At 44.9% G+C, this 22,698-nt stretch overlaps 1 protein-coding gene across 3 annotated transcripts in view; it reads left to right on the forward strand.

Annotated features, from left to right (window-relative positions):
- The window catches only part of CUL1 (cullin 1), an 89,262-nt gene that overhangs the window by 15,660 nt on the left and 50,904 nt on the right, over positions 1-22,698 (forward strand). For all 3 annotated transcript variants that reach the window (XM_043871653.1, XM_043871651.1, XM_043871652.1), the window contains exon 2: positions 19,658-19,959. In XM_043871653.1, coding sequence (XP_043727588.1) covers positions 19,820-19,959 — 140 coding nt within the window. In that variant the 5' untranslated portion in view covers positions 19,658-19,819. The remainder of the gene's footprint in view (positions 1-19,657; positions 19,960-22,698) is intronic.

The following is a 22,698-nucleotide window of genomic DNA, read 5'->3' on the forward strand; positions in this document are numbered from 1 at the left end:
GGAGATCTCATAGAACAAGCCCATGAAGCTTTAAATTCATTTGCTCACATCCTACCCCAGAATGGTGTGTCCTGGGCTTGGTTCTTCACTTCCCATACCATCACTTTTATAGTTTTAATCGCCTATTTGAGTAATTTCTCTTAAATTTTATACATAATGTAAATGGTGTGCCTCCGCTCACCCCCATTTTTCTCAGTACTGTTACTGTGCTGGTAGAAAATGAAATGACATGTAATTAACATGTTCTAGCTTGCCTCTCTGTAGTGCTGTATGCTGAAGACCTGGATAGGTTTGGAGGTTTTTTAAAGTATCATCAGTGATTTAGATGAGTCCCCCCAAATATTTGGAGTCACCATTTACCCAGTATTTCTGGAGCACCTCCAGTGTGCCAGGCATTCACTGTGTTTGATGCTGAGGATTCAGCTGTGAATTAGACCCCTGCTTTGGAGCCACAGTCTTCCCTGGGGGCTCAGAGGTTAAAGCGTCTGTCTGCAATGCTGGAGACCCAGGTTCGATCCCTGGGTCGGGAAGATCTGCTGGAGAAGGAAATGGCAACCCACTCCAGTATTCTTGCCTGGAGAATCCCATGGACAGAGGAGCCTGGTAGGCTACAGTCCACGGGGTCGCAAAGAGTCGGACACGACTGAGCGACTTCACAATGTATCTATCTATTTGGAGCTGCAGAGCAGAGCCCATCAATCAGAAGTATTACTTTTATTAAATCTGAAGGTTCTGGGTGAGAGATTTTGTTTACAAAGAAGAACTTCAGTTATTGATATACTTTCCATTTTTACAGTAACAGGTATAAATTTAAAATCCACTTATTAACATATCCATTATTCAAATAGCAATAATTAGCAAAAGCCTGATTTTCAATTAAGAGAAATGAGCAAATATAGTATTTAATATTCAGCATTAGCTTTTTGTTTACTCAGGTTTTCTAGATTATAAAATGCAGGTTATTTTATGAGCAAAACCTAAAGATCAGAAGTGAGCCTCTACTTTCATTTTTTTGATTTTTTTTAAAGACTTGTTTTTCTTTTTTTAAAGCAGTTGTAGGTTCCCAGCAAAACTAAGAGGAAGGTGTAGAGATTTCCTGTATCTCCCCTGGCCCCACATACACAGACTCCCCCATTATCAGCATCCCCCACCAGAGTGGTATATTTGTTACAAGCAAACCAACATTAACACATTAATCACTTAAAGTCCATAGTTTACATTAGGATTCACTCTTGGTGTTGTATGTTTTATGAGTTTGGACAAGTGTATAATAACAGGTATTCATCATTATAGTAGCATACAGAATAGTTACATTGCCCTGAAAATCCTCTGTGCTCTGCGTATTTATCTCCCTGCCCCCACCCTCCACCAAGTTCCTGGCAACCACTGACGACTTCTTGTGATGTGTGGTTTAGTCCCTCAGTCATGTCTGATTTTTTGCGAACCCATGGACTGCAGCCCACCAGGCTCCTCTGTCCATGGGATTTCCCAGGCATAAATAGCTGGGTTACCATTTCCTTTTCCAGGGTGTCTTCCCGACCCAGGGATTGAACCCACCTCTCCTGCATTTGGGCAGATTCTTTACCACTGAGCCACCTGGGCAACTTCTTACTGTCTCCTTAGTTCTGCCTTTTCCAGAATGTCATAGAGTTGGAGTCACAATATGTATAGTCTATGTATCCTTCTCAGAATGGCTTCTTTCACTTAGTCTTGTGCCTTTAAGGGTCCTCCATGTCTTCTCATGGCTTGATGGCTCATTTCTTTTTAGTGCTAAATAATATTCCATGGTCTGGAGAGACCACAGTTTATTTATCCACTCACCCCCTGAGGAACATTTTGCTTGCTTCCAGGTTTTGACTGGAAAAAAGGCACTATATGAACTATGAAGAAAGGCACTGTAAACATCTGTGTGAGGGTTTTCATGTGGACATTAGTTTTCAACTCCTTTAGATAAATACAAAGCAGCACAATTAATCGCTGAAATGTACGGTCAGAGTGTGTTTAGTTTTGTCGGAAGCCCAAAGTGCCTTCTAAAGTGGCTGCACCATATTGCTTTCCCACCAGCAGTGAAGGAGCGTTCCTGTTGCTCTTCTCTCTCACCAGCATTTGGTTTTTGTCATTGTTCCGAATTTTGGCCATTGTGATAGGTGTGTGGGCGTCCCACGTGGCTCTAGTGAAAAAGAACGCTCCTGCCAATGCAGCAGACATAAGAGACTCACGTTGGATCCCTGGGTTGGGAAGATCCCCTGGAGAGGGGAATGGCACCCACTCCAGCATTCTCGCCTGGAGAATCCCATGGACAGAGGAGCCTGGCGGGCTGCAGTCCATGCAGTCACAAAGAGTCGGACACGGCTGAGGCGACTGAGGATGCTGTAGGTGTGTAGGGTGTCTCATTATTTTAATTTGCGTTTTCCTGGTGATGATGTTATGTGGAGTAGCTTCTCATGTGCTTGTGTACCACCTGTATTTCTCCTCTGGTGAAGCCTTTGGCCCATTTTTTAACCAAATGGTTTTCTTACTGAGTCCTAAGAATTTTTGTGTATTTTGGTTAACAGTTGTTCATCAGACCTGTCTATTGCCAGTATCCTCTCCCAGCCTGCGGCTTGTCTTCTCATTCTTTTGACAGTGTCTTGCTCAGAGCAGACGTTTTTCATTTCAGTGAAGTGCAGCTGGTCAGTGATTTCTTTCATGGACCCTGCCTTTGGTGTTGTGTCTAAAAGGCCACACCTTTACCCTAGCTTATCTAGGGTTTCTCCCACCTGATCTAGGAACTTTATAGTTTTGCTCTGCTTTTATTTTTAAGGAAGACTTTGCAAATATTACACGAAAAATGTCCAACATACCAAAAGTGTCCTTGCATTTAATGGGTTTTAATCATTTTTCTGACTAAGATCAGATGAATTAGATGGGTTTTTAATGATCATCTACTACGGTTATTTTTTAAGAAGGAAGGAAGATCACCATCAATTGGGGAGTTCCTACTAGGAACCAGCCATAGAAGTAGGCCTTTTTACTTACGATGTCTTATTTAACAACTCTGAGAAGTTGGCATTTGGATCTTTAACTTCAATTGAGTTCTCAGAATTAGCACTGGCATTGAAGGAACCAAGTGTTCCCCTTCTAAGTGAGTCTGACTAGTCATGCTCCTTGGTTTTGGAGTCTCACGAAGGATTTGTCTCCTTGTTAAGAAAGCTGAGTGACAAAGAATTGATGCTTTTGAACTGTGGTGTTGGAGAAGACTCTTGAGAGTCCCTTGGACTGCAAGGAGATCCAACCAGTCCCTCCTAAAGGAAATCAGTCCTGAATACTCACTGGAAGGACTGATGCTGAAGCTGAAACTCCAATACTTTAGCCACCTGATGCAAAGAACTGACTCACTGGAAGAGACCCTGATGTTGGAAAAGATTGAAGGCAGAAGGAGAAGGGGATGACAGAGGATGAGATAGTTGGATGGCATCACCAATTGACTGATGAGCAGAAATGATACTGGCAGTAACTGTGCTGGAGTAAGGAGAATATCTCTGATTTCCTGGTGGTGAAATGGTGGTCAGAGGTGGTCCCAGAACCCCTGTGGTCCGCCACCTGCGCTCCTAACTAGGGGAGTGAGATAGGGTCAGTCTGAGGTTACAAGGATGCTGTGTGCACCACTGAGCCATCATTCAGTGCTCCCAGCCTCTCTGGGCGGGTTTCAGGTTGATTTCCTGTCTTCTGCGGTGACTAAACTTGAGTTTACTACTTCTTGTCGTTTGGGGCCACTCTATATTGGGGGATAGATTGCTAGAAGTGAGATGACTGGGTGGATGGGTCAGTGCACTTGGCGGTGTTTTGGATACGGCCGATTACCGCCTGCAGAGTGAACACCTCCACCAGCATCAGTTCCGTCGTTTTGACGTTTGTCATGTAGTGTCTGTCAGATTCTGGAATTCGGAGGTGCGTTTTTGGAGATCTCAAAGTCCAAGTCTGAGAGACTTGTCCCCTCCATGTTCCTCGCTGGCGCCGCCCCTTCCCCCCTGCCCGTCTTGAAGTTAATTTCACCGCGCTGAGGCCTCCTTTCGTCCCAGCTCCACGGAGCTATCAGCCAATGTTTCTAACATCACATCCCTGCCCCGGAACCTTGCAGGACCCTGTTGCCCACTCAGAATAAAGGCCTCGCATCCTCTTACTACAGAGGCCCCCTCCTCTCTTGGAAGCTCTTGCCCAAGCCCCCAGAAACTCAGCCTCCTGCCCTTTGCTTTTCTGCCTCCTGCTCTTCCTGGGCAAAAACCCTCAGATCCCACCTGAGAAGCATTCAAAGCGCAGACTTCGTAGAGCCTTCTTGGACATTGTAGTCTGAAGTGACTTCTTCCAGACCCTCCAGACTTGTATTGCAGTTTTACTGTATCTTCACTGGGGCAGTAAAATGTCTCTGCCTGGTGACAACTCTTCTCGTACTTCAGCTGTCTTTAAATATTTTATGTTGCAGGAGAACTTGAGCCCCTCTGTTGGTGACATATTAGATGGCAGTTCTTAAAGCTTTCTTTCCAGTGGAACACCCAGTAATACTGCTTTTCATGCTAAGGCTCCCGCATATCCAGAACCTGGTAATTTTGTGAAGATCCATTCCTTGCTGTGAGTGACCTGAATTCAATCCAGAGCGATTTGTGCTTTAAGGCTGTCTTTTTTTTCCTTAACAGTTTTATTGAGGTATAATTCTCATAACACTCACTTGTTGTAAATGTATAATTCAGTAATATTTAGTAAAATTAGGGTTGCGCAGTCATCACCACAGTCCAGTTTTAGAACATCTCCTTTACCCCAGAGGATCCCTCTGGGGCGAGGCCTGTCTCCTAACTCTCCACTCCACCCAGTGGCTCCCCCAACTCTCCGCCCCCAACAAGCAGGAGTCCACTTCCTGCCTCTCTTGTTTACCCGTTCTGTACATTTCATGTAATAAATGGGATCATGTAACATGTGTTCTTTTCTTCTGGGATTACAGAGGATGAGATGGTTGGATGGCATCACTGACTCAATGGACATGAGTTTGAGTCAACTCTGGGAGTTGCTGATGGACAGGGAGGCCTGGCGTGGTGCAGTTGATGGGGTTGCAAAGAGTCGGACACGACTGAGCAACTGAACTGACTGACTCACTTAGGCTAATGTGTTTGAGGTTCATGCGTGCTGTGGTGTGTATCAGTACTGCATTTTCTATTGCCTAAGTGTATTCTTCTGTACGACTATAGGATATCTTGCTTATCCGTTCACCTGTTGGTGGGCATTTGGGTTGTTCCACTTTTTGGCTTTTATACGTAATGTGCTGTGAACATTCGTGTACAGGTCTTTGGATGGACATATATCTACTTTTTTAGCGGGGGGTAGATCCCTAGTAGTGGAATTCATGGGTCATGTGGTAGGTAAAGAATCCGCCTGCAATGCAGGAGTCACAGGAGATGGGGGTTCTCTCCTTGGGTGGGGAAGTTCCCCTGGAGGAGGGCATAACAACACACTCCAGTATTCTTGCCTGGAGAATCCCGTGAACAGAGGAGCCTGGTGGGCTACAGTCCATAGGGTCACAAAGAATCAGACACTACTGAAATGACTTAGCACAGTGGTAAATTTATGTTAACTGAACCTAGTCTTTAAATGGCTCGAATGTTTAATTACTAGCTTTGAGTAAAGACATAAACAAGACAGTTTGAGCACTTATGATTCAGGCCTTGGGAACTTGACTCTGAAGTGATTGAGAAAAAGCAGAACCCATTTCCCATCTGTGTGTGTATTTAGATTCTCTTTCTAGCCGTGGATTTAATGGTTTTGAATGACTAAGTGGAGACAAAACTCAGCTAATGTTCCTAGAAAGACATCTATTAGGATATTAATTGGAATTTTTTATGCTTTTGTCAACTTTAATTGTTTGAGCTTAATTGTAATTAAGCCCTTAGTTCTATATAGAAATGGAATAATACACATTTACATTTTATAAGTAAGTGTACAAATTTCAATAATGGAGGTCAGGTAGTAAATGCCTTTCCTGGTGATGTACAGATAGAACCCTAAGTACTGAATGTACAAATTGTTGGTCTACATTTACAAGATATTAACCCTTGTTCTGATATCTTTAAGAATACTTTGATTTAAAAAGTTAAACACTTAAATAATTCATATTCAAATACTAATAAATAAATATACAAATAAATAGGGATGTGAATATGAGTAAATATCCAGTTCGTGAACTGGCCAGATCTTCCTTGACCTATTGGTTTGCAGTCCTTTGGGCCCGTCATCACACACTGATATCTTGAAGCTTTCACTTGTGTTTTTGCATGGTTCCTGTTAAGCCATGTTGTAACCTCAAATTAGAGAGTACATCCTAGCAGCACACTTCTTAAGGAGGTGGGATAGGAAATCTCCGCCTTCCTAAGAAAAGAGCATGGAGGGATGAGTGATGGAAAGAACACGGCTTTGGAATCCAAATATTTGGGTATGAATCCTTGCCACTTGTTACCAGAGTGGTTTTGGGCAAATTATCAAACATCTCCAAGCCTGAGTGGGGCTTCCCTGGTGGCTCAGTGGTAAAAGAATCCGCCAGCAATTCAGGAGACATAGGTTTGATCCCTGAGTCAAGAAGATCCCTTGGAGGAGGAAATGGCAACCTGCTCCAGTATCCTTGAAATCCCATGGCCAGAGGAGCCTGGTGGGCTACAGTCCATGGGGTTGCAAAGAGTCGGACACAACTGAGTGCACACACACACACACACACACACACACACACGCCTGAGTGTCCTCATTTGTAGGAAATAGTACTATCCAGAGAATATGGTTATTGTAAAGATTCGGTGAGGAAAAAGCATTACAGCTCCTAGTGGCACAGGGTCTAGCAGTGAGGCCTGCAAGAGAATACTGGGTCCTCTCTTTACACTGCGAGGAAACGGACAGGAAACAAGCAGTCCCACCGCATGGACCCTGTCTGGTCGTGGGTGTGGTAGAGTGTAGACGGTGGTCGTGGAATTACTCACTTAATAGACTGAGAGGCTGCTTGTGTTTTAGAAGTCAGTCTGGGCACCACGGTGGGGGGTGGATTGGAGCAGGTGAGACCAGGGAAGAGACTGATGTTAGTGACCCAGGTGAGATAATAATGACCGCCAGACTCTTAAGGAGCTGTTGGGGATATCATGAGAGGTGGGTGATTCAAGAGAGGAGGAGGGAGTTGATGGAACTGACTTTGCATCAGGGGAGAGAACAGGAGAAACCAAAGCTGACCTCTTACCAAGATAGGGGGATACAGAGGGAGGCTTAGTTGGAACGTGGACCAGTCAAGAGACTAAGCAATGGCCCTTAATTTAAGGTGAGGGTGGAGGGGCTGGGGAGGGAGGGATGGTATATGTGAATGGAGATGGGTCTGCAGCTAGGAGGGGGTGCTTTCATCACCTCCAGGATTTTGAATTGGACAACCAAACCTTTTTTCTGTTCACCAAGGTAAAGAAAGGTGGAGAGGGAGGTGTTCTGTTTCATTCACATGAGCGTGTGGCCTCTGGAAGGTCCAGGAAAGGAGAGAAGGAGGGAGGGTTGAGTCAGGAGCAGATCGGCGTGGCCAGTACACAGAGGGGCCACGGCCACGGGCCAGGAGGGGAGGGGAGCCTCACCTCGTGTGCTGACGGCTCCTGTGACTCCTGAATTACTGAGTGAGAGTGTAAGAGTCTAGTAAAATCCTGCCCACTACTACGCAAAGTTTACAGCCTGGGGGCTCCGCGTTACCTTATCCCAGCTATGCACATCAAACCCAGGTTTCAGATGTTCAGTTCAGTCACTCAGTCGTGTCCGACTCCTTGCAACCCTGTGGACTGCAGCACGCCAGGCTTCCCTGTACATCACCAACTCCTGAATTTTACTCAAACTCATGTCCATCACATCGGTAATGCCATCCAACCATCTCATCCTCTGTCATCCCCTTCTCCTCCTGCCTTCAATCTTTCCCAGCATCAGGGTCTTTTCCAATGAGTCAGTTTTTTGCATCAGGTGGCCAGAGTACTGGAGTTTGAGCATCAGTCCTTCCAATGAACATCTAGGACTGATTTCCTTTAGGATGGACTTGGTTGGATCTCCTTGCAGTCCAAGGGACTCTCAAGAGTCTTCTCAATACCACAGTTCAGATGTTGCGTTCATTTAAATCATTAATGGAATTTAAGAATTTCTCAGTTGGTGAGTTTACCAGTCTCAGTTCTAAGTGGCACTGAGATTGCTTGGTATGCACCAACCAGATCACGATCAAATGGCACAGTATTTCCAGGGGTGTAAGTGAGAAGGTACTGTGTTTTGGTCCCATCCCCTCCCACATCCTTGTCCTGAACTTGACCACCTCCCTGCCAGGCCCCATCCTTTTGCTTCTCTTTCTTTGTCTACCACATATGTTGTGTAAAAAGCTGGAATCAAGATTGCTGAAAGAAATATCAATAACCTCACATATGCAGATGACCCCACCCTTATGGCAGAAAGCAAAGAGGAACTAAAGAGCCTCTTGATGGAGGTGAAAGAGGAGAGTGAAAAATCTAGCTTAAAAGTCAGCATTCAAAAAACTAGGATCATGGCATCTGGTCCCTTCCATTCATGGCAGATAGATGGGGAAAGAATGGACACAGTGACAGACTTCATTTTCTTTGGCTCCAAAGTCACTGCGGATGGTGACTGCAGCCATGAAATTAAAAGACGTTTGCTCCTTGGAAGAAAAGCTATTACCGACCTAGACAGCATATTAAAAAGCAGAGACATTAATTACTTTGCCAACAAAGGTCTATAAACTTAAAGCTGTGGTTTTTCTGGTAGTCACGTATGGATGTGAGAGTTGGACCATAAAGAAAGCTAAGCGCCAAAGAATTGATGCTTTTGAACTGTGGTGTTGGAGAAGACTCTTGAGAGTCCCCTGGACTGCAAGGAGATCCAACCAGTCAATCCTAAAGGAGATCAGTTCTGAGTATTCATTGGAAGGACTTACGATGAAGTCTCTAATACTTTGGCCACCTGATACAAAGAACTTAGTTGTTGGTTTGTTTTTATTTCTTTTGCGGTATATTTAAGGTAAATCCCAACCATGCTATCATTTCATCCACAAGAGTATTAATCTGGTGAGGCTTGGGGGTTTTGTTTTTAAACAGGAGCCAGTAAACCCCGAGGCCTGGTGCCTCACACAGCTCTAAGCCGGCGTTCCAGGCTGTCAGGGAAGCCTGGACCCTCTATCCTGTGTTCTGTGTGTTTTTACTCTCAAATATAAAATGGTATCATTTCGTATGTATTCCCCTGTCGCTTTCCCCGCGGGACTCTTTGGGAAATTCATGGTGTTGGAAGAAGTGGCCAGAGTGGACAAGCTTGTGTGTGGTGTGCTGTGCGACTGTCCGACAGCTTATTTGTGACTTCTCCTTGTGGTGAACTTTCATGTATTTCCTGGTGGGCACAGGCAAACGTTCTTCTCGGTGTAAATCATTGTTTTACCATCTGTTTCATTTCTTACGTGCCATACTGCAGGTGGAAGCCAGGGACTCTGTATACTTTTACTAATTGTTAGAAAATAAGTAATTACTAAGTAATACGCAGGATCATTTCAAATTTTAATCAGATTTAAAATGTTATTAAACTAGAAAAGCCAAATTTAGCCTTGTTTTTTCTTTAACAGTGAATTTTGACTGTATTTTCATTAACTCTAATAATGACTATTTTTAAAAGATACTGTAACAGCTTAAATCCATGCTTTGTTTTGATTTTTTTTTTTTTTAACATTTTTCAAAAGCAGTCACCTAACTGTGGACACAGTTGTGGTCTTTCTGCCCGGTGTCATGTATTCCTGTTACCACTCTGATCTGAATTATTTCTGCTTTGTTTATTGAACACTGTTCTACACTGGCTTGTGCAAAAGCATCTGCTAAATGTGTTTGGTCTTAATTTACAGGAACAGCGGCAACTACTAGGACCACCTTAATAGACAAAAGTGGTATCTGGATTTTTTTTTTTTTTTTATTTGAGGTGAAATTGAGCAGGGGACACAGTTCTTTTATTACTTTTAAATCTGTGGGCTCCTCCCCTAGAGTAGAAATGTAGGTTCATTAATGTCTGAATCAATGTTCCTGTCTGTTTTGTACTTAGGGCTGGTCGGGGCAGGGGAGTAAGGTGTTCGGAGAAGTCAGGCAGCCCAGCTGGTGAGACGCGGTGAAACGCGTGGCCCTCTTCAGTTCAGGGGCCCGGCCGGCCGGGTAAAGTGGAGGCCACCCCTGAAAGCAGAGAGGAACCCCCGGTCCCCTCCATCGCTGACGCCCCACCCCGTCCCCAGGCACCCAGCTCCCGCCCGCCCTCCCTCCTCTCCCCGCCTCAGTTCTAAGTGCAACCTTCTGGAATCCTGTTCCCGGGAACTCCTCGGACGCCTCTCCAGCCTCGGGCCCCCGGCTCCTCCTCAGAGGCTGCGCTCCGAAAGCCGCGCTGGGCCCGTTGCGGGACCCCTACGTCTCTCCCCGGGCTCCCGTGAAGGTGCGCCGGCTCTGGGTGCTGCCCGCCCGGCCGCCCTGCAGCGGCGCCTCGGTCTCCGCGCCCAGCGCCCTTCCCGGTGACGGTTCCCGGTGCCGCCGCCTCTCACTGCGTCCAGCCCTCCCCGGGCCGCGAGGAACGCGTCCCCGGGCAGCCTCTTCACGCCTTCAGGGCCGGAATGCCTGGAGAGTCTGCGTTTCTTTTTAAGTTGTGATCGGAGAGTAGTTGCTCTGCAGTTTGTGTGTCTGCGGTGTGGCACAGTGCCCGCAGTGTACATACACACATGTCCCCTCTGCTGGGATTTCCTTCCCTCTCAGGTCACAGAGCAGCGAGGAGAGCGCCCTGTGTCTTTCGGCAGGTTCCCATCAGCTGTCTGTTTTCTGCGTAGTCGTGTGTTCTGTCAGTCCCAATCCCCCAGCCCATCTGGCTGTCCCTTTCTCATCTCAGTCGCTCTAAGTATTCTCTAGATCTGTCTCTCTGCTTTGCAAGTAAGTTCATCTGTACTGTTTTTTTTTTTCTGTATTCCACATATAAGGAATAATATATAATATTTGTTTTTCTAACTTCACTCTGTATGGCAGTCTCTAGGTTTTTCCACGTGTCTGCAAATGGCACTGTTTCACTTCTTTTTACGGCTGAGTAATGTTCCATTGTGTATATGTACCACATCTTTATCCGTTCCTCTGTTGACGGACATTTAGGTTGCTTCCATGTCCTGGATGTTGTACATAGTTCTGCAGTGGACGTTGGGGTTCACATGTTTTTGAATGTTGGTTGTCTCCAGGTATGCCCCCAGGAATGGGATTGCTGGGTCATATGGTAGTTCTACTTTTAGTTTTTGAAGGAACCTCCGGTACTGTTTTCCATAGTGGCAGTACCAGTTTACCTTCCCACCAGCAGTGAAGCAGGGTTCCCTTCTCTCCACATTCCCTCCAGCACTTAGTGTTTGTAGAGTTTTTGATGATGGCCATTCTGACCAGTGTCAGGTGTATAGTTTTGTTTTGCATTTCTCTCATAATTAGTGATATATTGAGCATCTTTTTATGTGTTTGTTGACCATCTGTGTGTATTCTTTAGAGAAAGGTCTAATGTCTATTTAGGTCTTCCACTCATTTTTTTATTGGGTTGTTTGTTTTTTTCATATTGAGCTGCATGAGCTGTTTGTGTGCTTTGGAGATTAATCTCACGTCTGTTGCTGTCTCTCTCAGCCCACTCCAGTTTGATTCCTCCTGTTGAAACCATGGGAACACCTGCCTTGCTCGGGTCCCCAGTGTCTTAGACAGAACTAAGGTCAGAAGCTACATTTCAGATACTGTCATTAGGATGAAAATAATAGCTCACATTTATCACACACCGCGTTGCCACTTTCAGCCAGGACCCTCATAGATGTTAAGTGATTTACCAAAGATCATACAAGACGTAAATGCAGCGACTATGTGAGGCCCAGACAGCCGTGCCCTTTTCTGGCCTCCAGCATAGGTCTTGTTGTTTTTGGCTGTGACTTTGCAGGTACAAACTCTGTGGGTTCCCCACCATCTAATCTGTCTCTAAATGTTCCTCAGGCTTCAGGTTGGGTCTCTATCTGTGATTGATGGTGGCTCCCACTCTCTAGTGCCCGTCAGAGATGAGCCTCCACAGTCCAGCCTCCAAGGATGGGTCACAAGCACCTCAACCTCCCTGGGTCCGAAAGCCAGTCTTTCCACTCTGTCATGTTCTGTCCTCATAGACAGGTCCACGGTCCCTTTATCATGTAGCTGCACGTGAGTGTTTGTCGTACACACATCACCAGAGAAGAATCCATAGGATTCTGTGCTGCCCGTTTACAGCAGTACAGCTGTTAAAAAGTCAGCACCTGGGAGCTCTGAGTTGGATGCTAGGGTGATGAACAGTGGAATATTTTACGCTTCCAAACCAGTGAGGCATATTTCGTTAAGCGAGTGAGGTTTATCTCATTATTAAGTGAAGAAAGTTGTAGAACAATGCATGGTTGATCCCAAGAAAGTTAGGTCTCTGTAGGGATCAGCCCAGATTTCCTTTTTTTTTTTTTAACGTTGTGTTTTCTTGAAATATTAGTGTTTTCTTGAAAATCCAGACCTGAGGTGTATTCAGGGAAAAAGATGCTCTAGCCAAGTCAGTTTGAGTGGGAGATGTTTTATACTGTTTTTATGACAGGAATTCATAAGACATGTTCACTTATTAAGGCCTCTGAACTCTTGTAGCAAGCAAAATATTTAGCTTCAGTAAAGCTATCATTTCCCCAGATTCGCTGGATGATCTGTTCAGTTGATGCTCCGGTTAGTGTCTACAGACATCTGTCATAAGTGCTCTTTTAAGAAAGCCCTTTCCTTACTAATGAAACTGAGTTACTAATATCAAAGAGGATATAGCTTTTAGGATTCTTGGAGGTCGTTTGGTTAGTTCATGCTTGTATTCAACGAAAAAATCTTATGCACCATTAATCTTGAGAAATAGACTGTTTGATTAGTTCACAGTTTGAAGTGTTAGAACACTTGTTTTAATACTGATTCCATTGGCTTTCGTATCCCTTTGGAACAAGTCTCTTTCATGAGGCAAGTCCTTGAATATCCAACCTCCCTTCTCCTCATAGACATCTTTATTTTGAGTTCCCCTACCGTATCTTAACTTCGCTGGGAGAGGGAAGGGTGAAGTGAGCAGCGCTGTGACTGGCCCAGGCTTCTGAGGCCAGGGCTGGGGTGGGATGGGACAGCAGGCTCTGCCCACCCATCCCTGCCCTGGGTTGGTTGCATTTTGTGCCTTGGTTTCCTGGGCATCCAGTGAAAGGAGCCAGTCTGCAGTTTCTCTGTCTGAAAACTTGAGTGTTCCTCCTGGATGTTCATGACCACAGTTGGAAACCCTGTGATGCCAAGGAGTCACTGTAACAGTGCTTTTGCCCGACTTTCTAAGTATATATTTGGTTTAGTTGTGTTTTTTGTTTTTAGTATCTCCTGGCTTTTTGGACATCCTAAGTTTTATGGCTGTGGGATGTGAATTATTAGGAAAATATTTTTATCCCTTACCCCAAAACCATTTCAGCCTCTGACTTTTCATGAGGTCTGCCTGAGGTTATTGATAGTTTTTGATGGCCCGGTTATGGGATGAAGGGCAGGTGGTTTGTAAAGTGGTTTTATTCCTGAAAATTCCATACTGGCAGATAAGTCAATCTTTTCTGGGCACTCGTGTTATTGAATTTTTATTCCAAACAGTTCACCATCAAACATCGAGGGATGTATCCAGTCAGTTCAGTTCCGTCGCTCAGTCGTGTCCAACTCTTTGTGACCCCATGGTCTGCAGCACACCAGGCTTCCCTATCCATCACCAACTCCTGGAGCTTGCTCAAACTCATGTCCATCGAGTCGGTGATGCCATCCAACCATCTCATCCTCTCTCGTCCCCTTCTCCTCCCGCCTTCAATCTTCCCCAGCATCAGGGTCTTTTCCAGTGAGTCAGCTCTTTTCCATCAGGTGGCCAAAGTATTGGAGTTTCAGCTTCAGCATCAGTCCTTCCAGTGAATATTCAGGAGGGATACATAAGCAGATGAAATCCAAACACAGCCCCTCGAGCATCACCAGAGCATCCCCTATGCATTCGGGCCCCACCCACGTGCCCCTTCAGGGAGGGGCTGGGCTCCCAGGGGGCCTCCAGCTGTAGGGCCCTCCCTGGCCTCCCCGCCCGGTGCACTTGCGGGCACTGAGTCCCCAGGAGCAGAAGCACAGATTGTGCTGCCCCGTGTGACAGTCCAGGCAGCGCCGGACACCCAGCTGCCTCCCGGGCGGGGGCCACCTCACCGTCCACCCAAACTCTGGCCCAGCATTTGCTCCAGGGAGCCCAGCCTGTGACCAGCAGGTCAGCTGCTGTCAGCACACGGCCTGATTTTGAAGACATTTCTCTGATGTTCGTATTTTTAACGTTTCCTTTTAGATGTAGTTTTCTTTCTCTGTTGTAGTATAAGTGATAAATGTTAAATATATAAATGGGAGGCTCTCTGGGGGGTATTAAAAATATAAGATAAGGTTAGAGTCTTTCAGCTTCTCAGTTAAGTCAGTAACGGCATGTGGATTTTTGTGAACTGTGTAAATTTTGGATACTCAGTGAGGACAACTAGGAAACGGGAATGACTCATTTGAAAGGGAAAACAATGAAGCACCTAAAAGCAGAAGTAAGATACTTTGCTGAATTTTCACCACATGAGCTGAGATTTGGCTGTGGCACCAGATTCCCACGCGTAGAACTAGACAGAAAATGTGTGTAATAAAGTAGACTTGATATTTTAACATGAGAGATTGTGTTTGATCTTGGAATACCAGTTGCTCTGATACAGTAAGACTCATAACTGGAATCAGATGTACATTAGGAGAAAGAAAGAGCACATTGGGGTGCTGATGTTGAATGGGGACAAGGAGGTCATGTGGGGGAAAATCACTGGCCATTTTATTTGGTGTACCTTATTAAACTTGGGGTGGAAGTGAGGCGGGATGATAAGTGCCTTGTTATTTTTGTTGAGTCTCTCAGTCATGTCCAACTCTGTGACCCCATGGACTCCAGCACACCAGGCTTCCCTGTCCTTCACTACCTCCAAAAGTTTGCTCAAACTCATGTCTGTTAAGTCGGTGATGCCATCCAACCATCTCATGCTCTGTCACCCCTTTCTCCTCCTGCCTTCAATCTTTCCCAGTATCTTGCCCTTTTCCAACGAGTCAGCTCTTCACATCAGGTAGCCAAAATATTAGAGCTTTAGCATCAGTCCTTCCAATGAACATTCAGGGTTGATTTCCTTTAGGATTGACTGATTTGATCTCCTTGCAGTCCCGGGGACTCTCAAGAGTCTTCTCTAACACCACAGTTCAAAAGAATCAATTGTTTGGCGCTTAGCTTTCTTTATGGTCCAACTCTCACATCCATACATGACTACTGGAAAAACCATAGCTTTGACTACAGGGATCTCTGTTGGCAAAGTAATGTCTCTGCTTTTTAATATGCTGTCTAGGTTGGTCATAGCTTTCCTTCCAAGAAGCATCTTTTAATTTCATGGCTGCAGTCACCGTCCACAGTGATTTTGGAGCCCAAGAAATAAAATCTGTCACTGTTTCCATTGTTTCCCCGTCTGTTTACTATGAAGTGATGGGACCAGATGCCATGATTTAGTTTTTTGAAAGCTGAGTTTTAAGCCAGCTTTTTCACCTTCATCAAGAGGCTCTTTAGTTCCTCTTTGCTTTCTGCCATAAGGGTGGGTTCATCTGCATATCTGAGGTTATTGATATTTCTCCCAGCAATCTTGATTCCAGCTTGAGCTTCATCCAGTCTGGCATTTTGCATGATGTACTCTGCATATAAGTTAAATAAGCAGGGTGACAGTAGACAGCCTTGATATACTCCTTTCCTTCCCAATTTTGAACCAGTTTGTTCTATGTCCAGTTCTAACTGTTGCTTCTTGACCTGCATACAGGTTTCTCAGGAGGCAGGTAAGGTGGTCTGGTATCCCCATCTCTTTCAGAATTCTCCACAGTTTGTTGTGATTCACACAGTTTAGGGTTTAGCGTAGTTAATGAAGTAGAAGTAGATGTTTTTCTGGAATTCTCTTGCTTTTTCTATGGTCCAGTGAATGTTGGCAATTTGATCTCTGGTTCCTCTGCCTTTTTGAAATCCGGCTTGTACATCTGGAAGGTCTTGATTCACATATTGTTGAAACCTACTTTGAAGAATTTTGAGCGTTACCTTGCTAGCATGTGAAATGAGTGCAATTGTGTGGTAGTTTGGACATTCTTTGGCACTGCCCTTCTTTGGGATTGAAATGAAAACTGATCTTTTCCAGTCCTATGGCCACTGCTGAGTTTTCCAAATTTGTTGGCCTATTGAGTGCAGCACTTTCACAGCATCATCTTTTAGGATTTGAAATAGCTCAGCTGGAATTCCATCACCTCCACCAGCTTTGTTTGTAGTGATGCTTCCTAAGGGCCCCTTGACTTCACACTCCATGATGTCTGGCTCTAGGTGAGTGATCACACCATCGAGGTTATTTATAAGACCATTTTTGTACAGTTCTTCTGTATGTGTGTATATATATATATATATATATATTTTTTTTTTTTTTTTTTTTTTAGTTTTTTATTTGGCTGCTCTGGGTTCTAGTGGCATGTGGGATCTAGTTCCCTGGCCAGGGATTGAACCCAGGCCCCCTGCATTCCAAGCTCAGTGTTTTAGCCAGCGGACCACCAGAGGAGTCTATTCTTCTGTGTATTCTTGCCACCTCTTCTTAATATCATCTGCTTCTGTCAGGTCCATACTGTTTCTGTCCTTTATTGTGCCCATCTTTGTATGAAAAGTTCCCTTGGTATCTCTAATTTTCTTGACGAGATCTCTAGTCTTTCCCATTCTATAGTTTTCCTCTATTTCTTTGCATTGTTCATGTAAGAAGGCTTTCTTACCTTTCCTTGCTATTCTTTGGAACTCTGCATTCAGATGGTTGTATCTTTTCTTTTGTCATTTGCCTTTCTCTTCTTTTCTCAACTATTTGTAAGGCCTCCTCAGACAACCATTTTGCCTGTTTGCATTTCTTTTCCTTGGGGATGGTCTTGATCACTGCCTCCTGTACAGTGTCACAATCATCATCCATAGTTCTTCAGGCATTCTATCAGATCTAATCCCTTTAATTTCTTTGTCACTTCTGCTGTATAATCTTAAGGCATTTGATTTAGGTCATACCTGAATGGTCTAGTAGTTTTCTCTACTTTCTTCAATTCAAGGCTGTATTTTGCAATAAGGAGTTCAGGATCTGAGCCACAGTCAACTCCTGATCTTGTTTTGCTGACTGTATAGAGCTTTTCCATCTTCAGCTGCAAAAAATAAAATCAGTCTAATTTCGGTATTGACCATCTGGTGATGTCCATGTGTAGAGTCATCTTTTGTGGTGTTGGAAGAGGGTGTTTGCTGTGACTAGAGTGTGTGTTCTCTTAACCTTTCTGGCATGTGACATCTTGTGCACACCAAGACCCAGTGGGAGGAGAAATTCAGCTATTTTGGAGAAAGGATGAGGATTTCCAGGAGCTGGGCCGCTGCCCACTTTTTGGCCTTTTCTGGTGGTCCGTGGAGCTGTCTTGGTGCCTGTGGCTGTGTCACATAGCGTGCTGAGGTGTTGCAGTGAGTGTGCCCCGAGACCCGCGGTCTAGTGGAAGTCAGCCACCCACCGTCCTGGACCTAGCTGCTGCTGACCAGTTTGTGTCGTGGCCTTGGGCTGGGTCATTCTTTTAAAGGTTGTGTGCCCTGCCCCCCTCAGTCTCACTATGAATCCAGAACACCCCAGTTCCTCTCAAGTGGGGTGATGGCATGTACCACGCAAGGTCGAGAAAAGGCAGATTGAAGTCAGGAAACATTTGCAAAGTGGTTGCTGAGGTGTCAAGTTTCTTAAAACTAAGAGGATTCATGCTTGTGTTAGACATTTTTATGTTTCACTTTTGGACGTACCTATTTGGATGTAGACATAAAGTGTTTTTAAGATTAGGAATGATGTTGTGGTTTCATAAAATATTAAGTCCCGTCGCTTAGGTTACAAATACCAGAGCTGATTAGGCTTCAGAAGTTCAGGCACTGTCCACTCGTGTGGCCGCCACTGTCCTTCAATGTGCCTTAGCCCGCGGAGAGCTCCGCGCAGCCACTGAGGCGCTGGGTGCACTGAACCCCTCGCAGGCCGTGACACCCATTCTTAGTATTCCAGACACCATGTACCTCCCAGCATTTATTTTCTGGAGCCATTGAAGTAATTCGCTGTTTCCTAGTTTTACACCAGAAGTACTTGTTTAAAAACCACCGCATTTTGATGTAATATGCATAGACATTCCTTGAAGTATGTCTGTAATGTTTTATATTGGGAAGTACTGACTTAACACAATATTGGATAGCTAACGTTCCTTATCTGTGGATCCATAATCCTGAGGCATTGTAAATTGTATTTTGCAGTCGCTTCATACACTTAGAGATAATAGCCATTACCACTTGTCAACCCTGATAGCTCCATTGGTAAAGGATCTGTCTGTATTGCAGGAGACCCCGGTTCGATTCCTGGGTCGGGAAGATCCGCTGGAGAAGGGATAGGCTACTTCCCTTCAGTATTCACAGGCTTCCATGGTGGCTCAGCTGGTAAAGAATCTGTCTGCAATGCAGGAGACCTGGGTTCAATTCCTGGGTTGGAGAAGCTATCCTGGAGAAGTGAAAGGCTACCCACTCCAGTATTCTGGCCTAGAGAATTCCATGGGCTGTATAGTCCATGGAGTTGCAAAGAGTCGGACACGACTGAGCGACTTTCACTTCACTTCACTTCGCCCCTTGTCAAGTGTTTACTGTGTGTTGGATAGACCTGCGTCTATCCTGCAGACTAGGAAATTGAGACTTACAGCAGTGAGAAGTCACTTGCCCATGACCATATATCTGTAGGTGTGGAGCTAAGGTTCAAACCCAGGTCTCCCTAAATTCAGAGTACATTTTAAATATTGATAGTTCTTGCCCAATTCCCTCCTTAAAAAGGAGTGACTGGGGATCCACTGGCAGTCCAGTGGTTAGGACTGGTGCTTTCACTGTCGGGGTCCAGATTTCAATCCCTGGTGCGGGAAGTAAGATCTCGCAAGCTGCCCACTGCCCCTCCTCCCCCCAAAAGAAGTGACCCTTCCCCCTCACTTTCAGCCTCACCACCATTTGTATTTTGCCAGATGCTAAGTGAGTTTTTTTTTTTTTTAATTCACAGGTAACTGGTGAGATTGAACATTTGGCTTTTTTGTTAGCTGTTTGTGTTGCTCTTTCTGGACGTTTCCTTTGCCTTTTTTCCTTTGAGTTTGTCTAACTGTTATGTAGGTCAAGTAATGTAGTTTAAGTTGTGATATCTTTTGAAGACCAGCAAAACAGCATGTTAGTTGTGCTTGTGTATAAGTTTTACCAGCTCTTCTCGGCGCACTCTAATAAACATAATGATTTTGAACTAAGCGTCTACGTACGCATATCACACAGACCATGTACTATGAAAGTGTCGTCACACAGAAAGAGAAAGAATCTCTGGATCAGAGTGCAGAGGCGTCTGCCAGGGCCTGCAGACCCAGTGTTGCTCTCAGCGTGTGGCCAGCATCCTCTCACACTACCCCCGCCTAATCAGTTCCCTTTATTTCTTCTTCAGGTTGGCCTGCGATGAGATTTCATTCTCTCCATTCAAAGGACATCATTTCTGAGCCGCTGTGAATAACTTTGGAATGATAACTGTATGTTTTCATCTGATGGAGAATTAGCTGAACCTTGACCAAGGATCGCTGCACTGGACGACTTGAGACTCTTACTCACCATGTCATCCAACCGGAGTCAGAACCCGCATGGGCTGAAACAGATCGGCCTCGACCAGATCTGGGACGACCTCCGAGCCGGCATCCAGCAGGTGTACACCAGGCAGAGCATGGCCAAGTCCAGATACATGGAGCTCTACACGTATCCGCCGCCGCCACGCGCGCACCCGGGGCTGGGGGCCTCGCTGGGCCGGCCCGGGGCACGTTAGGGGTGTTACGGCATGTTCTCTCTGCAGTCCTCCTGGGATAGAATCAGTAAGGTCGGCTTTTAGCCTTCAGAGTTAACTCATTCACTCTGTCTGCGTTTATGAACAGAGGTGAAAGTGGCCGCTTGGTGGTCTAAAGCAGTGCTCTTCAGCCCAGGAGCCTCTCGTGGCTCATGGCTGTTTCCATTTGAAATCATTAGTCGTGGTACCCGTGTTCTAAGCACACAGTAGGTAATCACTTCGACCAGGGCAGGAAGTTCTGTGGCAGGGCGCTGCTTACCGCTGGGGGCTTGGGTTTCTGTATTGTCTGGGGCTGCCCTCACGCAGCGGGTCAGGGTGGAAGAGCTTGCGTCAGAAGTGGTCTGGTCCACAAAGCCCAAAATATTTACCATCTGGTTCTTCATGGGACAGGCTTGCGACTCCCATGTAAAAGGGTCACCACATGGAGCAAAAGTTGCATTGTTGTGGCCTTGTTTTACAAATACGATGTCCAGGTGGTTCACTCTGTATGGTCCCTGATAGGTGCAAGGGACTGCCGTGTGCTAGAAGGTTGTGTTGTCTGGTGTATGCAGTTGGCCCTCCTGATCCACGGAGGCAGAACTCCAACTGGACTTGCCATTTTATGTGAGGGACTTGAGTGCCCACAGCTTCTGGCATGGGAAGGTGGAGTGGTCCTGGAACCTGACCCCCACAGGTGCCAAGAGATGGCTGTGTGTGTGTACACCAAGGCGTACTACTTAACTTGTAGAATTTCTCGAGTCCATTCAAATATCAGAAATTGCAGTTGAAGCTAGCTCATCAAAGGGCGGATTGCTACTGATTTGCTCATTTTAGGAGTTTAAAGTTGTTAGTTCAGGGCAGATTTAAGTTTAAAGCTTTAATGTGTATCAGTGATTATCAAACTTGGTTATGTGATAGTCCAGGAGGCCCTCAACTATGCTAATATTTTATGGTTTTAAAAAAGTTTAACATTAATTTGAATAGGTATGGAACTATATGTCTATCTCTAAAATGAACACTTATTGTGGGTATAGACCAATTTTCATGAATACGTATATACTTACACTGTAGAATACTTCAACAGATAGCTGTTTTATTGAGTTATAATTCACATACCCATAAAATTCACCCTTTTTAAATGTCCAGTGCAGCAGTTTTAGGTGTACTCACACATTGTGCAACCGTAACCGCTGTCTAAATTTAGAGGCTTTTCATCACCCCCAGAGCAGCTAACTGTGCACCCTTGCTAGTCACTTCCCATTCTGTCCTCCCCCCAGTTCCTGGCAACTGCTAACCTACTTTCTGTTTCTATGAATTTGCCTATTCTGGACATTTTACATAAATGGAATCACACAATCACACAGTGTGTGGCCTTTTGTGGCTGGCTTCTTTCACTTAGCATAATGTTTCCAGGCCTCATTCTTGTTGCAGCACGTGTCAGGACATCATTCCTTTTTACAGCTGAATTTGATGCATATTCCATATTTTGTTTATTCATCTATCAGTGATGGGTATCTGGCTGTTAGGAACCATATTATAAATATTGTGTGTGAGTTTTTGTGTTTTGTGCAGATGTGTTAAAAAACACGTGTATATATAGGAGTGGAATCATTGGGTCATGTGACATGTCGAACACTTTTAAGGAGGCCGTAATCTTTACAAATGAGAGGATATTGATCCCTTCAAGAAGGCTGTGGCTTGCTAGGTGTGACAGGTTTTGTGGTGGAGGTTTTTGAGGTGTGGTTTTTGGCTTTTTTGTTTTTTTTTCTTGGTTGGTTATTTTGTTTAATTCTTTAAGTCCTAGAGCTAAAGATGGTGATTCCAGTGATGAAACAAGGCCCTTGGTTGGATTTCTGCATGCCAACAACAGGGGAGTGCTAGAATAGAAACGATGAAAATTTAGTTGCTAGTTTGTCTCCAGGGAACTTATTAGTTTTCATTTTTGACCAGCCCAGATTGGTCCTTGTTCAGTATAATGTTTTGGTCTTAGAACTGTTTCTCTTCCTCTGCTTGCTGCAATTACTAAATTCTTTTATTCTATAAATACAGTTTGTCGTTTTGATGCTTTCCATTTTAATTTTTTTTTTTTCAGGAATAACTCTTGAGTAAGATTCTTCTAGTTCTGTCTGAGAAGATAATAGTTTCATTTATTTAGTACATTTATTAAGAGTGGAGAATCTGCCACCCTTGAACTGTTGCTGTAAAACTGCTCACCAAACCCTCCTGGGTTGTGAGGGCATGAGCCCACCGTGCCCCACTTTGCTGACAAAGCAATAAAACTGTTCTTTTCTACTTCTCCTCTCCCCCCGCAAAAAAGAGATTGGAGATTTCTGAACTTGACATTAATTCCTTAGGTATTTGTGAAATCAGAGCTGCCATTTGAGTCCTGGGTATCAGACACCGTGCTGGGAACCATCTACATCTGGTTGGAGGCTTACATCAGTCACCCGCGAGGGCTGGTGGTAGTAACCCTGGTGCAGTGCTGTCGGAAACCCAGTCTCCCAAAGCTTGGGTAACTTGCCTAGTTGTTATAGCAACCACTGGGCAGTGATGACGCTCATCTGAAATTCTGAGTAGCCTGACTCTAGAAACTGCCTTTATCCACTCTGTGGCCTTCAGATTCTGTATGTGAATGAGCCATAGTTCTCAAAATATTTTCTGTATTTTCCTTAGGA

Source organism: Cervus elaphus, chromosome 18, assembly GCF_910594005.1.
Source record: "Cervus elaphus chromosome 18, mCerEla1.1, whole genome shotgun sequence".
In the NCBI taxonomy this organism is placed as follows: Eukaryota; Metazoa; Chordata; class Mammalia; order Artiodactyla; family Cervidae; genus Cervus; species Cervus elaphus.